We start from the raw sequence: 16,734 nt of genomic DNA, 5'->3' as shown, positions 1-16,734 counted from the left end.
TTTGGCACTGCTGTATGAAGTAAGCTTCCCTCTTCCAAGGTAGAGGGTACCCAATTCAAAAAAGAGGATATAATCATTTAAAGACTTCAAGAGACAATCCCCTGCTTTTCTTTACAGTTACTCTCCATTCTCTCCCCTTGTTCCCATTGCAGACTTCCCACTTATTTTTCTTTGTTTAAACCTGTCCATTAGCATGTGTACTGTGGTGGGTCTGGAGAATATGTTTTGATTGACCTCTTAAGGAGATTCGTGTGTTTTGAGAAGGTCACTGTCCACAGTTTCTCAGCCACCAGGTAAACCAAACAGAGCGTGCTCCTCTGGTTTACAGTTGGTCAGGCAAATAACCTTGGGTCTTATGTTGCGCAGATTGGCTACTCGCTTATTTGGAACCACTATACAAATAATACTGTTAATTAAGTATTTAATTGGTAGGAAGGTAAAAAGTTGGAAATCATTGCCTGTGTTAATTAATCAGAGCTATTGTATTCCGTAATACCATTTTATTTGAGAATATGTGACTTGAGTACACAAATACATTTGCTCTAACAAATATATTTTTGAGTTAAATAATGAGTCTTCATTTCACAAGCAAGAAAACAATAGACATGAAAAGTATTTTGTGGTTGGAATGTGATAGGTTATACACACACAGTGGTTAATGTAGCTACATAGGATAGAAATTCTGCCAAATTTCCAAATGTTTAGGTTTTTGTGGGGTAGGGGTGAGTGGAAGAAGGGGAAACAAAACAATCTTAATTCAACTCATAATATTTCTTCTTCAAAACTTCTTTTGCTTGTTTTTTTATGTACTTCATATGTCACCTCTACTTAGTTTGTTTTCCTTTTTTTTTTTTTTTTTTCCCATTCAAATATTTCCTACAAAGATGTAGGTTTTGTGTCTCCATTTAGCTTCTGTTACCCATTAGAGAAATTCTTACCAGAAAAAGGAGGACATTGTTTTGGTATGTTTATGGAAATATACTGTAATCGGTTGCTCTGACTGGCAATCCCATCCATTCCTTTTGGTGGCTGGGAGTTACATACCAACTGTAGGTAAGAAACAATGTGATCATGTAAGAACCAAAAAATTCTTCATCATTCTATAACTCAATAAAATTACTCTCTTAATCCTATGACTTTCATGGAGAGAAGAGGAACTATTTCGAGACGTTAAAAGATTCTGCATTTCTTTGGTTAAATTTCCTCAAGAGTTCTTGTCGGATGTATAAGATATTTTGCCAGTCTATAAACTTTTGTGTTTAGCCATAAAGGTGTGAAACATAACAGTGCTCCTTTGTGGCTTTACTTGCGATAATTCATGTTTTTACTAATACCATTGCTCATTAACACAGTCTGTTGCTTTCTTACTACTTAAGCTCAATAAGCAAGCTTTTCCATTGTTACTGATCTTGAGTTAGTATTGATAACGTTTACATGTGATTTTCAAAATTAGGTTCCACGTAACAGGTGCAACAACTTGTATAGCAATAAATTTTCATCAGTCATAAAGAATTGTGAGACAGTAAGGTTAAATGTTTAAGTACAAGATTAACAGCAGTATGTTTTAGATGCTGTATGTTTTTACGCTTCCAGAGACAACTATCCCAGATCTCGGATGCCAAGAGCACAGAGCTATCCAGATAATCATCAGGAATTCTCAGGTAGGCAAAATTGTTGGACGTAATGGTTTTCCAGAACTCTTCCTCTTGCAAATAATAGGGCTTAGAAGGGAAGTTCACATTAAGAGCTATTGTATTACACAAACTTAATATGGTAGGATAAAACAAACCAATAAAATCGAATCCAAATGCACATGGTAAAAAAATACCATGAAATATAAGATCTTCCAACTATTTTCTTTTAGATTATTGTGTGTAACACCGTTGTTAGTGTGTGTAGTATAACATATCTGCCTCTGAAAAACTCTGAATAAATGATGCAGTGGATAGTGACGCACAACAGTTTTAAACTGGACTGTAAAGTCCATTTCTAAGTTGTCACTTAACCTTGGTTAATTTATTTAATGTTGGAGTGTTGTGGTTTAACCCCAGCAGGCAGCTAAGCACCACACAGCTGCGTGCTCACTCCCCCACAGTGGGGCGGGGGAGAGACTCAGAATGGTGAAAGAGAAAACTCGGGAGTTGAGCTGAAGACAGTTTAATAGATAAAGCAAAAGCTGCATGTGCAAGCAAAGCAAAATAAGGAATTTGTTCACTATTTCTCATCAGCTGGCAGAGGTTTAGCCATTTCTAGGAAAGCAGGACTTAATCACACCTAATGGTTACTTAATGGGAAGACAAATGCCATAACTCCATACACAGAATTACAGAACTGTCTAGGTTGGAAGGGACCTTTCAGATCATCGAGTTTAACCATCAACCTAACACTGACATAAACCATCACTAAACCATGTCACTAAGCCTCCTTCCTCTTCCTTTCTCCCAGCTTTTGTTGCTGAGCATAATCTCTTACGGTATGGAATATCCCTTTGGTCAGCTGCGTCCCCTGCCAACTTCTTGTGCACCCCCAGCCTACTTGCTGGTAGGGCAGTTTGAGAAACAAAAAAAGCCTTCATGCTATGTAAACAATGTTCAGCAATAACTAAAACATCCCTACCTTATCAACACTGCTTTTGGTCACAAATCCAAAGTGTAGCACCATCGGAGCTCCATAACATAGGAGCTGTTATGAAGAAAATTAACTCTATCCCAGCCAAAACCAGTACAAGGAGCCTTCGCTTTCTCCTGTGTGAAATGAGGATCGCTTTGAAGTGCTCGTGACTTCTGTAATTGAAAGCACTGCAAAGCGAAAGGATGAAGGAGAACTGTGTGCTGTGCCTATAAATCAGTCGTCACCACTAATGTTGTTTTCGTCCGACACTCTGGCTTGAATCGGAATTGTTGTGCTTGGTTCAGGATGCGAAGTGCAGTGGGTGACACTGAAAGTGTGTTGAGGTCTCTCTCATGGACTTGCCTCACTACAGAATTTTTCTGTTGAACAATAATTAAGCTTCCAGTGAATCTGGGGTGTTTCGGGTTTTTTGGTCTATTATATACTTTAAGGCTTCTTTTTCTTTTGTTTATTAAGCTTTATCCAGCTAACTCTGATTGTGTACGTTCTCTTCTAAGGATTCTCGAGTGCTTAACAGATTGCATCACTTCTAAATGAAAATAAAACTAAAACTATGTATAAGAAGCATTTAGGTGGCAGTGATAAATACCAAAAAATGTTGGCAATGTCAGAAATTAGTTTGCTTTTGGTAATCTTAATCTAGTTTATTTGTGTTTGTTTATTATGGTGACTTTCCTAATATGATGATCTTGCAATACTTTTTTTCTCTTTTTTTCCTGTGGGGTACTCTGGTATTTTAACAATGGGATAGCCAGCAATCATTAATTCCATGTTCAATCTTTATTCTCCTAATTTGATGTGTAACAAAACCAGAATGGTATATAGAGTCAGAAAAAAGGTCCATCTGGCCTAGTGTTTTCTCCTGCCATAACCATCCTACCAGGCTTCTGTAGAGGAGCATGTGGTATTCCTTCCTCAGAATATATTCCTAGCCCTGTATGGCGTAAGGGCTCTGCAGATGCAAGATGCTTTTCTGTGATTTGATGGATTATATTTTTTTCCTTCCACAAATTTTTCCAGTCCGTATTTCAACTCGTATAAACCTTTTCAGTATCAACAGTATGTTGTGGCAAGTTGTTGTGTAACTTACTGTGTTCTATGAAGTATGCCCTTTGTGATTATTTTTTTTTTTTTCTTTTTTTCATAGACCTCTTTGTCTCCCTTTGAGCTGTTGCTTTTCTAGTCTATAGAGGCCTGCGTTCCTTACGGAGAAGCACTTTTATATCTTTGATCATCTCTGTACTTCTAAATATTTTCCATTTTCACTAAATCCTTGGAAATGGAGTAGACCAAAACTTTTTTCAGTATATCTTAATGATTTATAGCATTTAATTTGCTTCTTAGCCAGTACAGAGAGTTCATCTGCTGCTTTATTGGAACTCTGTGTCACAGTCCTTTAACATAGCCTACATTGAATTTCTTCTGCCATTTTAGCATCCAGTCACGTATACTCTTAACGGCTTTCTGCAATTCTGCTGTTGGCTTTATTTCTTCAAGTGATTTTGTCACCTCACTATTCATTGTTCTGTCCAGAGAATTCATGCATAATTAAACTGTATGAGTTGTAGTGCAGATTCCTGTGAAACTGTTGACCATTTACTCTGATCTTACGTACTTATCTTCTATCCAGTTATTTATGCATGAGGGACTTTTCCCTTTATCTTATGAATACTTTTCTTCTTTAATTTAAATTTTTAAAAGAGGACCTATTGAATGTGGTTTAGTAATTCAATCTGTGTTGACTCATTCACCAATTTTTCATATTTATGCATCTTGAAATTTTATGCTTTGTAACAGTTCTGCCAATTTTCCTGGTGAGCTGTAGTTTCCCAGATTCCTCTAGAAACTGTTTTTAAAACTGGAGTAATTAGGCATGCTGCAGTCCGCTGACATTCTTTTAAGCACAAGGTTACAAACCACTTGAGCTATTGAATTCTTGATCCTTTGGAACTTTTGTCTGAATGTCCTTTTAGTTCTTGTGATTTGTTAGATTTGTGGCTTTTGTTCTAGAATCATTTTGCTCTGATGCTTCAACTTGAAGCTTATCCACTGATATGTTCCGCCATGTTAAAGTTTATAGTACTAAACTGGTTAATTTAATATGCTTTTGTCACATTTTAAATTTTGAAATGTATCTTTTTATTTTCTAGTAGAGTATGATATCCCAATATTTGAGAAATTTGGAAAGGGGGGGACTTATCCCCGAAGATACCATATTTCATATCATCAACAAGACTACAACGACGGTAGGTGCGAATACTGCAAGAGCTTTACTTTATTAATCTGTTTTTCTCTTGTTAAAAAGTGAAGAAGAAAATTTAGATTGTAAGATCCTTATGAATGAAAATATTGAAGAAATTGAAAGCTTAACTTCTTTCCCCAGATTCAGTTGCTAAACTTGTAATGATCGGTAGAGCTGCTGAGCAGTCTTACTTCTGGTAAAGTTATGGATTACAGAATTCATGACTCAGGTGCACGGCTCTGAAAATGTTCTCTGTCTTTGTGACTGGCCATGCACAAGTCATCCAGTGTAAGCTTTTGACCTTTGTGACCCTTTTCTATCCAAAGTAGATATGTCAGTTAGTTTGTCATTCCTTGTTTTGCTTAAAATAAAACCCAAATACAGTAGAGTTCCTAATAACAGTTTCTCAGATTAAAAGAGTAAGTAAAATTGAAGAGCAGTGATTTAAACTGAGAATTAACAATTAGCTGGTGAAGTCAATTCAACACCTGTTAAATTTCCGAAGGAGGGAAAGAGGAGCAGCTGAAGGATTGTTTGACTTGAGGGTGTGTCAAGCACTAGTTGAGAAGTGTTAAGAAGAAACTTCTCCAAAGACCAGATGGCTTCTTTGGCAGTATGGAACGAGCACAGCAATAAATAGAATTCTGTTACAGAAGTCACAGAAATACCAAATTGAAGGACTGCAAGGCAGCTTCAGTCCAGTCCCTTGCTTTAAGGCAAGATTAAAGAGGCAAAGATCTGTCATGCTGACTTTTAAGTAAACTCTAAATGGACTTTAAGAGAAGAGACACTAATTTTCCTTACGTAACTAACTTCAAAGATAGTTTATCTTATAACTTACCTTTCTCTGTCTTCTGAATAATTTTTCCTGCAAATGAAGCTAGTAACTAGTTACTCCATTTTAACAGTGAAAAACTGGTCACTGCCCACATGTAACACTACATCACATACAATCTGTTTCATCTCCTTAGTTTTCTTTCAAGCCCTATGCCTTACCTCAGACATTTTTGCAAGCCTCATTTTTTTTTTTTTTTTTCTATTTTTTTTCCTGGCCGCTTCTCCATTCTTACAATGGTGAAAACTCAATGGAGTACTCTAGCTAAGGCTTTTCTCATGGACACTTTATGTATAACATGGAATATAACCATAACTCAGTATGTAACAGTCTTGTTAATACATTCCAGAATGACACCGTACTTATTTTCATAGGCTCCATACTGACTGCTGTTCAGTCTGTGGTCTGTTACAGTTCCTATATCCTTCTCTACACGACTTTTAGCCAGCCAGTTACTTTACACTTTGTGGTTTCTGCATTTGATTTCTCTTTAAGTATGTACGTTGTACTTCCTTACTGAATTTTATCTTGTTGATTTCTGAGTCATCTCCAACTTAATATCATTGTGGAATTTGATTTTTATCTTTAATGCACTTCCAGCCACGCTTAACTTGATGTCATCTGCAATATTTCAGTGTGTTATGTTCCATCAGTTAAAATAGTGTATGGAAGCGGACTGAAGGTAAACTGCTGTGGGTGTCTACTTAAGTTGTCCTCCCCTTTGATGAGAAATCATAGAATCGTAGAATAGAATCATAGAATGGTTTGGGTTGGAAGGGACCTTAAAGAACACCTAGTTCCAACCCCCCTGCCATGGGCAGGGACACCTCCCACTAGACCAGGCTGCTCCAAGCCTCATCCAGCCTGGTCTTGAACACTTCCAGGGATGGGGCATCCACAACTTCCCTGGGCAAACTGTTCCAGTGCCTCACCACCCTCACAGTAAAGAATTTCTTCCCAATATCCAATCTAAATGTACTGGTATGTGCTGTATATCACTGATAACTGCTCTGAATCTGTCTTGGGCGTACTCTACATAGTTGATGTATGCAAGGCTACACTAGTTAGCTTATGAGAATGTCCCAGTTAAATGGGGAATTTGGATTGGCTACATGTGGCAAACCAATTATGTTTGGTTTATCACCTTATCTTCTCAGTGGGTTTTGAAACTGCTTAATAATTTGTTTGCATATCTTTCTTGCAATTTGAATTGGCCAGACTAGTATATAAATATGAGCCCACTTTTTTAAAGATATTTTATCTACCTTCTTCAGTTCCCTGGGAACTCCTTCTCCAGTGTAATACCTAATGAATTGGAGATTCCTTCAGCTATTTCTGAGTTCTGTAGGATGAAACTTCATCAAGCTATGCTGACCTAAAAATGTTTGTGTTATCTAAATATATTAACATGACTTCTGTTAGTCATCTGGTTGTAATTAACCTTTTTGAAGATCTTTTCTTTTCTTTTTTTTTTTTTATTCTAATGCTGTAGCCATCTCTGAATTATGCATTGTTTGTGATTTTTTTTTTTTTTTTTTTTTTTTTTTTGTGGTTGTCCTGTTGATTCCATGTGTAGGTCTTCCTCTGTATTCAGATCTTGTAAGTTTACAGGAAGAAGATACCAGCCTGGGCACTACTGGAATGTAAACATATCTATCACTCTCCTATTTATGAGAAATTTAGTATTTACATCTTAATAGAGCAATAAAAGTAGAGGCAGGGTATTTTCCTTTCTCCTGTCACAGCCCTCCAGGTTTCTAAAGCCTGTCGATTACATGTCAGAACAGTTCCAGAATTTGGTGGCAATTTTGGCCACTTAAACGTAAATCAGTTTTTGGTACAGTCTAATCCTTACATACATTTGTGATGAATGTTTGTTTTCTTCTAGATGCAAAATTAAACCAGTAAATTTCCCGATCATTACATTATATCCTACACTGTGGAAGATTAGAACTACATTATGTGGAATTCATGAAGTATTTGCATACATACATTGCACAGCAGTATTTTTTGTAGTGTAACATCAGTATTCTTTGTGTATCGTTGAAGGTCGTAAAACTTTTCCAAGAGCCAGGAGGACTCAGGGGAACAGCTTCCGATCACCAGTTAGTTTCAGTCCTACTGATCACTCGCTGAGCACCAGTAGCGGAAGCAGCGTCTTTACGCCGGAGTATGAAGATAACCGCATGAGGAGGAGGGGAAGTGACATAGACAATCCTACCTTGTCAGTCATGGACATCAGCCCACCCAGTCGCTGTAAGTTAAGGCATTTTGTGAACTCCACTGTAAAACTCTCCTACCTTTCTAGTATATCAAGTCAAAACTAAGCGTGCCATCAAAATACGTGCAATTGAATAATATGTTTTTGTCTCTCTAATAGGAAAAAGTCAAGACTGTATGCTCATCAGTTTTTTCATTGCTTACTGTGCCAAACTTCATGTAGATTTTCACATGGTATTTCCATCTGTGATAACAAAAACACTGTAAAATATTTTTGATAATTTGTTAGACTGTTAAAGACCTAAGAAAGGTTATGCAGATTGCAGTTACTATTTATGTTTGCAGATGTAGGTCAAGTTTTCTGACAAATTGGAGGTCTCAAGTGGTACTGTTTTGTATCTGCCGGCATTTCAGGAGCAAATATATTTTGTGATGACTTCAGTAGCTGGTTAATTTTAATTATGTCCCATTTTTAAAAAAAGTTACTAAATTTGTTTAACATGCTTTTTCTGTTTTTCAGATTAGCTGTTGCTAGTTGTTTTAATTATGTCTATCTCTACCACAAAGTATTTTGTGAATAAATTTAGGTAGCTCATGTTTTCCATCTTACAGTAAGTTTTGTTGATCTTTGTAACTTATATGGTGAGGTTTAGGACACACAGTCTCTGTTGTTGAAAAAATTAGTCTTTAAAAAAATTATTTTCTGTGTATTCCAGTTTTTCTCGATCAGCTGAATAACAAGCTCATTTGAAAACCAAAACATACTTATATTTTCAGCACCACGAGCTCCAACTAACTGGAGACTTGGTAAACTGCTGGGTCAAGGTGCATTTGGCAGAGTGTATCTGTGTTACGATGCTGATACCGGAAGAGAACTGGCTGTTAAACAAGTTCAGTTTGATCCCGATAGTCCAGAAACGAGCAAGGTAAGTGATACCAATGAGAGAGTTTGTAAAGGGCTTCTGCTGAAGTGGTGTGTTCTAGATGAGACTGGTGCTCCTTTACTTGACGAGGATGATGTTTTAAAACCTGTTGTGTTTTCGTGTCGTTGTTGGGAATGCTGTTTTGTTAGTACCTCCGAGAATCACTTTGGTTACCTGATTTTTAATGTTGCATCCCATTTTTTATTTTCAGACATATCCTTATACAGTGAACATGCATAACTTAATTTGGTGCGGTTTCACTCTCTAAAATTAAACGGTCCATTATTAAGTGTGATCAGAAATATGTAATTATTTACAGTTATGGGAACTAGAACAAGTTCCATTTATAAACAAAAAAATCTGTACTAATTTAAGTGCTCCTGAAAATAAATTCTCAAGGATATTTTGTCTATGAAGACAGTTTGAGATTCTTATCTTTTTTATTTTTTCAGGGTTGGTTTTTTTTTTTTTAAACTTTGGGCATCAGGGCTAGCTACTATTATTCACTGTGTTTCTCTCTGAAGAGCAAAAGTTTCATTGTCATTTTATTCTCTCTCTAAAATTGAACTTGTCCTTCTTTAAATACTGGACATTTGAGGAGAGAAACTATTTAAAAGTAGCACCAATCTTCTATTTCTTTTTTCCCAAACTGTACTTACTGCTTTTTACAGGATGGAAAAAGCATTATTACTTCTCCTGCATTAGGACTACGTTCTGCACTGTGGGGAGCAAGGCCGGGGAAGCAGTGGGTGTAAGCCTGACCGCAGAGTTGCGTGGCTGCCAGTTATAGTTGCTGCTACTAGTGATGTAGGATCAAGGAAAAAAGCCAAGAATCATTTGTGCCATAGATTGCTAGTGTAGCGGATGTTACTACTTCTTTAGAACATAACAAAACAACTGATTATGCTTTGAAAATATTAAATATAAAATACTGCAGTGTCTCCTGCAGCAACAGTTTTGTGACCTCACTTGTCATAGCATTTTCTAATGTGTGCCTCTCAGCGTCAAAAAATCTGTTTTCCTTCTAACGTCAGGAGTGTGAGTGTATCAGTAATAGTCTGTGATGGATAAAAAGTAAGTTTTGATGAAAGACTTCTAGGTGAAATTTGGTCAAGTTTGAATTCATGGGTTAGGATTTTCCCAGCATCTTACTGTACAGTCGTTTCAAAATACCTTGCTTCCTGTTTGCAAAATTTTTAGTATTTCAGGTAGCTCTAGAGAAAGCACCATATGTTTTAATGTTTTGCTTTGCTGTATTTCATTATTACGATATTAAGTTATCCTCAAAGGCATTTTTAAAGTATAGTCTGTCATCCTGGAAAAGTTAAGAATTAATGCTAATTATTCCACTCCAAAGATTTAAAGATTGGGTTTTTTTATTTATTTTTTTTTTACCAAACTGGGGGCTTGTGACATGTTGCATAATCACTGACTTCATACACATATTCATATCTGTTGGTCTCTGAAACAAATGTAACTTCAGAATAAGAGAAACAATGAAATAACACCAAAATCATCCCAAAGTCAATTTACAGAAAAGCCTTGGGTTTTTTTTAATTCCCTCAATTTAATGGTGATATTTTCCTGTATGAAAATGCATGAACTTTACATAAGCTACAAGGGTATTTGGTTACTTTGTTTGCATAACCCTTCAGTATATACATACTATCCTGCTTTAAAAAAAATCAAAAACAGTATTATTACTACATCAAGCATGGTAAAACTTGTCTGTTCTTTTCCTTTTAGGAAGTAAATGCACTTGAATGTGAGATTCAGTTGCTGAAAAATCTGCTGCATGAAAGAATTGTTCAGTATTATGGCTTCTTGAGAGATCCTCCAGAAAGAACACTCTCTATATTCATGGAATATATGCCTGGGGTAAGCAAGACAGCCAGTCCACTTCAACCGTCATTTCTATGCAATATAACAAGCACCCACGTAGACAGCTTTTGCAGAAGTGCACACAGATATTAAAGAAATGTCCAAGTTAAAAACAGCAGCGAAAGATGGCGACTGACGAGTGCTTACAGGAGCCTGCCTTCTCCATTGCTCGTTTGGGTTTTCAGAATTACAGTGGTGTGTACGAAAGTTGTTTGCATTTGATTCTTGGCATAAGAAGTGCCTGGCCATGTCTTTGAAAAGACAGTGTTATCATTAGGAAACTCTTGAATCTTCCTGAATTTTAATGTTTATTTTTGCTGTGCTTCAGCTTGTGCTGTTGTGTAGTCACCATCTCAACCGCTCGGTTATTTCGGGAAAAAGTAGCTAAGATGGGTATGGGAATAAGTGCATACAAAAAATAATCTTTGTGCTTGGTTTTTATGTGGCACTTAGGTACATGCCGAACTGTTCTTCTACTGTTTTGTTAAGAAATATTTTAAGGTCAGAAAACTGTAGATTTTCGTTTTCTCACCAGGTGGGGTCAGCAGAGCTAAATAAAATGTCCTTGTATAAAAACGTAGGCTCTGTATTTCTGAATGGTTACAGGATTCTACTTTATTCCAGAGAAGCAAAGCTGTGGCGGGGGGGGGGGGGGGGTGGTGGGGGTGGTGGTGGGGTTTTGGTTGTGTTTTGTTGGTTTTTTTAATGTGAGTCCTGGGCTTTGTTTTGGGGGGCTTGTTGAATGTTTTGGAGCGTTGGAGAACAGCGTCACAGAAGTAAACTTGGTAGTTTGTAACTCTGTGTGGCAAAGCCAGGTCATACAGAAATAGTTACAAAACCATGAATTTCTGATTTCTGTCATTTTAAGCCAAGACTTGCTTACCTCTCAATTTTTACATAAAGCACCATCCCCCGGCATGTGGTGGTTTTTTTTGAGAACCCTTTTTATTTTCCTGAGTATAAACTAACCAGGGTAAATGGCTGTGTTTTGTCCAACTTGAGTATCACCATTTAACCATCAAAAACATTGAGAGTGGTGTTTGAGTGAAAATACAGTTCTCTTGTTCTGTACATCACATTGGAACTCTTTGGCTGCTTGTTAATCGCTTAACATTTCAGTATATAACTCCTCTATTTATCCTCTTTTTTGTCAGAGTTTGTATTTTTCTCAGTGGAGATAAAATTCTATCTGTGCTTTTAAGTTGATCTAGAGAAGTATAGCAACGTTAAATGTCTACATTTAGGCATAATGTAGGCATAAATTTCATTGAATTTGAACTGTATTATTAGCCCTCTTGTGATTCTAGAAATGTTTCAGTGTTTTACGCCCCTTGTTTGCCATAGGGTTCCATCAAAGACCAACTGAAATCATATGGAGCACTCACAGAGAATGTGACTCGTAAATATACGCGGCAGATTTTGGAAGGAGTTCACTATTTGCACAGTAATATGATTGTCCATCGAGATATTAAAGGTAATGATAGTTCAGTGCTCTTTACTACAAATTCTTTTCTAGCCTTGTGTGAAATGCTATTTAATGTAATGTAATTAAGTTTGAAATGCCAAAATACTGACTTACGATCAATGAGATGGCTTTCCATCATTTATTTCTGTCACTGCTGTAAGCTGAGGGGGAGAGATTAAGCATCAGACTTCTGAAAATGTTTCCATAGTCTCTGTCTGCAAAACAAGCATGATAGATTTCTTTCTGATTTTATTTAATATTAATAGTTTTGAATATATCAAAGGATGATGTATTTACGAATAGATAGAATGCGCAGAGGAAAGCATCAGGACTCAAAAGTTTATTTTTAGAGTTTTGTTTCCACCAATTACATAGATATTACCCAGCACTTCACTGGTACAAGAAGTGACTGGCAGAGGTGACTTGCCTGATTCCGACTGCTTCCGTTTTACTGCCAGGAAACCTGAGGAAACACATACTACTTTTTGCAGATAGACAGGGGTGATTTGCAAATGCTGCATAAGCAAGTTATGAATATGTAGGAAGATGGTGATATGCGAAATAGGTGTGTTGAACACAACACCGTTGTATTCCCTAAAACTTTTACAGTTTTCCTGTTGCTTTGTATCAATAGTGTTTTGTTACAAAAAACGTTGAGATGTCACAGTCACTTTGTACATGCTTATGCAGATAAGTGTTTTGAACAAATCTAACAATTTGAGATTTTGCTTTGATAGAGTATGAAGACATTTTCAGTTGTCTGGAAACTTCTTTACTGTTTCTTTTTATTTCCTTTGTATGGCACATTCCTTATTTTGTCAGGAGGGATTTAGAAAGTGACTGGCACTTCCCGGAAGAGGCCAAGGATGCAAACCAATGTGTACAATTCATTATTTTCTGAGCCTCTGAATAAAGTAGTAAGAATGACCAGAGAAAGTAAATTCTGTCTTGAAATGCTAGGGTGCTCTTACACTGTATCACTGAATCCAAACTTCGTTACCATTTTCCGTACCAAAATGTTAACAGGCCTTTCATGAACGTAACACAGTGTTCACTTCCTTCCAGGAGCAAATATTCTGCGAGATTCAGCAGGCAATGTGAAGCTCGGTGACTTTGGTGCCAGCAAACGACTGCAGACGATTTGTCTCTCTGGTACAGGAATGAAGTCTGTCACAGGAACTCCATACTGGATGAGTCCAGAAGTTATTAGTGGAGAGGGGTACGGCAGAAAAGCAGATATCTGGTACGTTAAAAAAAACCTTCTCTACTGAAAGGCGTCATGTCAGAATGGGCTCTTTTTCAAGAGAGTCTAAGTGTTTGTTACCTGAAGTTGGAGTATTTAATTCTGGGGTTTAAGCCGAAGAAGGTGGCAGGTGTGAGCACTGACAGTCATATTTGGAGAGTGTAATGCTGAAATTTGGGAATTTTTCATTTGGTGAAATGAAACCTCAGCCCATTGATTTAGGGATCATAAGAGAATCCTTTGAAACTGACCTTGCATGAAGTTAGGATTACCAGACTGTTTATAGATCCTGGAGAGGTACTGGGTGAAAGCACCATGGGAAGCTTTGAAGCATCAGTTAAGTCAATGTCTCGTAACAAAACTTTATCACTGAAATGCCTTTGCTGCAAGGCAGAAAATGAAATGCTGGTCCTTTAGAAAATGAACACATAAGAATGAATTAGCCAGATTTAAATGGGAGGTATAAAACAAAAATTTGGTTTAAGTTGTTATTAAATATTTAAGGATCAAGAGGGAAAGGTAAATTTCAGAAATGAATGTTTGTGCTACATTGTGTAATATGACATAGTCTAACATAGCTCCAGCCCCACGGACAGTTGATTTTAATGATTGGACTCCTTGCACTGCAGGTGACCTGTGAACACACAGAATAATGGGTGGGCAACAGTAGATAAGCAAGAGCAGTAACACTGGTGTGTTTAAAAAGGAACCAAGTTATATCCAGCCAATGGCAATACTTTTAATGTCAGGGAAATTAATTTAGCCTGCTTCAGGTGACTTAGTAATTATTCTGCTATACTTGAATAATAGAACAGTCTTACAGATTTCAGGCAGTTGACTTTTTCAACTTTGAAGTATTTGTAGCAAGGCTAATACATGATTTTTGATGGAGAAAATCCTGGTTAAAACCAGGATTATCTGGCAAAAGAAAAAGTACTGAAGGTTGACTATCAGTCAGTAAATCCTTACCGTACAAAGAAATTACCTCTGTCTGACAGTAACCAAAAACTTCGTGCAATTGTCTTGAAAAACCTATTCGAGCTTATCCATTTTGCAATATCATTCACTTGGTATTGGAAGAGGCTGATCTTGCAGGACTTACAGAACAAAACTTTTCTGGCCATATGCGCGCACTTCTGCCTTCTGAAATCCTTTAAATGTAAACTTTGTATACAGAGATTGTTTAGGGTCTTAAAATTTTGTTTGGCAATCTAAGCGTAGCTTTGGGATCCTTAACTAAAAGAGGAAGATACCACTGAAGTATGGTGTTACTATTCTCAGCTGCCATGTTACATCTGCACATTATTCACTGGTGATAACTTGTGCGTTTCTAATGAGCTAGCAATATACGCAGCGTACTCAGAGCATTCCCGGGGCTTCGCATTTCCATTAGGCCTTAATGAGCAAGAAAGGTGTCAAGTGCATCGAAATCCTGACAGCGCCTGAAGAACTGGGGCACAAGGATTTTGCAGCACTGGTGGCCTGTGTCAGCGCTGAGTCGCGGCACGGCCGTGACGCAGTTGGTATTGCCTGGGTAAATAACTAATTATCTCTTCACTGAGGTCATAGCTTTTGGCCCAGTCAAGCAATAAAGTGAAGATGCATGTAGTGATTTGTGTACCTTGGAGATAAAGCATAGAGCTGGACACGCAATTCTTTTAAACACGTTTTCGGCTGAAGTTGCTGTGTAGAGTTAGGCGGATGCTACTTTATGGTGGTATTTTAGTCACTTTCTGCTGTTTCTCTTTTTCCTAGAAGGGCATGACTCTGTTGTAACCTGCTGTTTCACTTCTGCCTCTGTTTCAGGAGCGTAGGTTGTACAGTGGTAGAAATGCTCACTGAGAAGCCCCCCTGGGCAGAGTTCGAAGCCATGGCTGCCATCTTTAAAATTGCCACTCAGCCAACCAACCCCCAGCTACCACCTCATGTCTCCGACCATGCTCGGGATTTCTTGAAACGGATTTTTATCGAGGCCAAGCTGCGACCGTTTGCAGATGAACTGCTAAGACACACGTTTGCACACTATCACTAACAGCCTGCCTCAACTCAGCTTGCGTCTACTGCATTTATTTTCTATTTGACTGCACTTTTATTTTTCTTTTTTACAAAAAAAGGAGAAAAAAGGACAAGAGAGAGAATATTCTCTTGAATCTTTGTTTCACTTAGATTGTAAACAATCTAAATTTTGTATCTATAATGAGAATCTTCTCTCCCCCGCTCCCACCAGGACTAGAACTTTTTGTTTCTATAATGTACTGATGTGGTTCATGTAGATAAAGCACTTTAGTACATATTTGTTCCTTATTTAAAGGGGAAAAAAAAAAAAAAGACAAATGCTTGGACAGTCAGGAACTGTGTGACTTTTTCTGACACCGCTGACGGACTCAGGGTGCAGGGAAAAATAGACATGCAGCTAAAGGACAAGAAGGTTACTTCTCTGTGATTCTTCTATATATGGTAGGTACTTGCGGCAGAGAGTTCTAAGTTCTTACTATATTTTAGCATTTTAATCAGTTTCTGGGTTTTACAGTTTAAGCTGGAACACACAGTTCTGAGAGTTAATGATAAAGCTGGAAGAACTTGGAACTCTCTGTACAGCAGCGCGTCTAACCGGTACTTCTATGTGACCAAAAGAAAAAAAAAAACAAAAAAGAACTCAACGCTGATGTACTAGTTAGAGGTTTTGGTGTAGAATTATTGTATTATCTAAATAGGAAAATAATTACAGGTAAACAGATTATGGACCCATACTCCTAGGAACTACTATACTGCAAGGGGAAGATTTCCATAATAGACAAAGGTCAGCTGATGGATGTAAATAGTTAGGAGAACGCCTCCTGCTGTATCTGCCAAAGAGAACCTCTGTTGCATAAGCTTGGAGGAAGACGGTTATCTTAGATAAGAAAAAATAGTGATGTTGAGAGTCAATTCTCCTCCACGATCCCATGAATGGCTGGAGGGGAAGGGGGGTGACTAATCCTTGTGCAGTATATGAGTTACTTGATTCAGAATGAGCTATAAGAAATGTTTTCAAAGCTGTCAAGAGGCGCTAGGATGGAATGTATGTCAACATCAAGTGCCTGAATAATATAAAATTCTTCCCATTATGCACCAAAAAAGTTGTTTTAGTAACACAGTTCCGTCATCTAGGATGTGTTGAAAATTCCTGAAATAAAGTTAAACATCTTTTAACACCAGGAATAAGTAACTGGGAAAGATAAGACTCCAGTTATATTTTTAATAAGGTAGCGGTGATGAATCCACGTGAACAAGGAGGCACAGCACAAAAGATTG

The 16,734-nt window shown here is 37.4% G+C and overlaps 1 protein-coding gene across 4 annotated transcripts in view; it reads left to right on the top strand.

Annotated features, from left to right (window-relative positions):
- The window catches only part of MAP3K2 (mitogen-activated protein kinase kinase kinase 2), a 55,161-nt gene extending 39,066 nt beyond the window's left edge, over positions 1-16,095 (top strand). For 3 of the 4 annotated variants that reach the window (XM_063340690.1, XM_063340688.1, XM_063340689.1), the window contains 8 exons: positions 1,594-1,661; positions 4,782-4,877; positions 7,758-7,964; positions 8,706-8,854; positions 10,598-10,729; positions 12,077-12,206; positions 13,263-13,440; positions 15,247-16,095. In XM_063340690.1, coding sequence (XP_063196760.1) covers positions 1,594-1,661; positions 4,782-4,877; positions 7,758-7,964; positions 8,706-8,854; positions 10,598-10,729; positions 12,077-12,206; positions 13,263-13,440; positions 15,247-15,472 — 1,186 coding nt within the window. In that variant the 3' untranslated portion in view covers positions 15,473-16,095. The remainder of the gene's footprint in view (positions 1-1,593; positions 1,662-4,781; positions 4,878-7,757; positions 7,965-8,705; positions 8,855-10,597; positions 10,730-12,076; positions 12,207-13,262; positions 13,441-15,246) is intronic. The other variant, XM_063340691.1, reaches the window with a different exon arrangement.
- Positions 16,096-16,734: the final 639 nt, after the last annotated feature.

The sequence above is a fragment of the Chroicocephalus ridibundus genome, chromosome 7 (assembly GCF_963924245.1).
Source record: "Chroicocephalus ridibundus chromosome 7, bChrRid1.1, whole genome shotgun sequence".
Lineage (NCBI taxonomy): Eukaryota > Metazoa > Chordata > Aves > Charadriiformes > Laridae > Chroicocephalus > Chroicocephalus ridibundus.
This window is presented reverse-complemented; position numbering and strand designations above follow the sequence as displayed.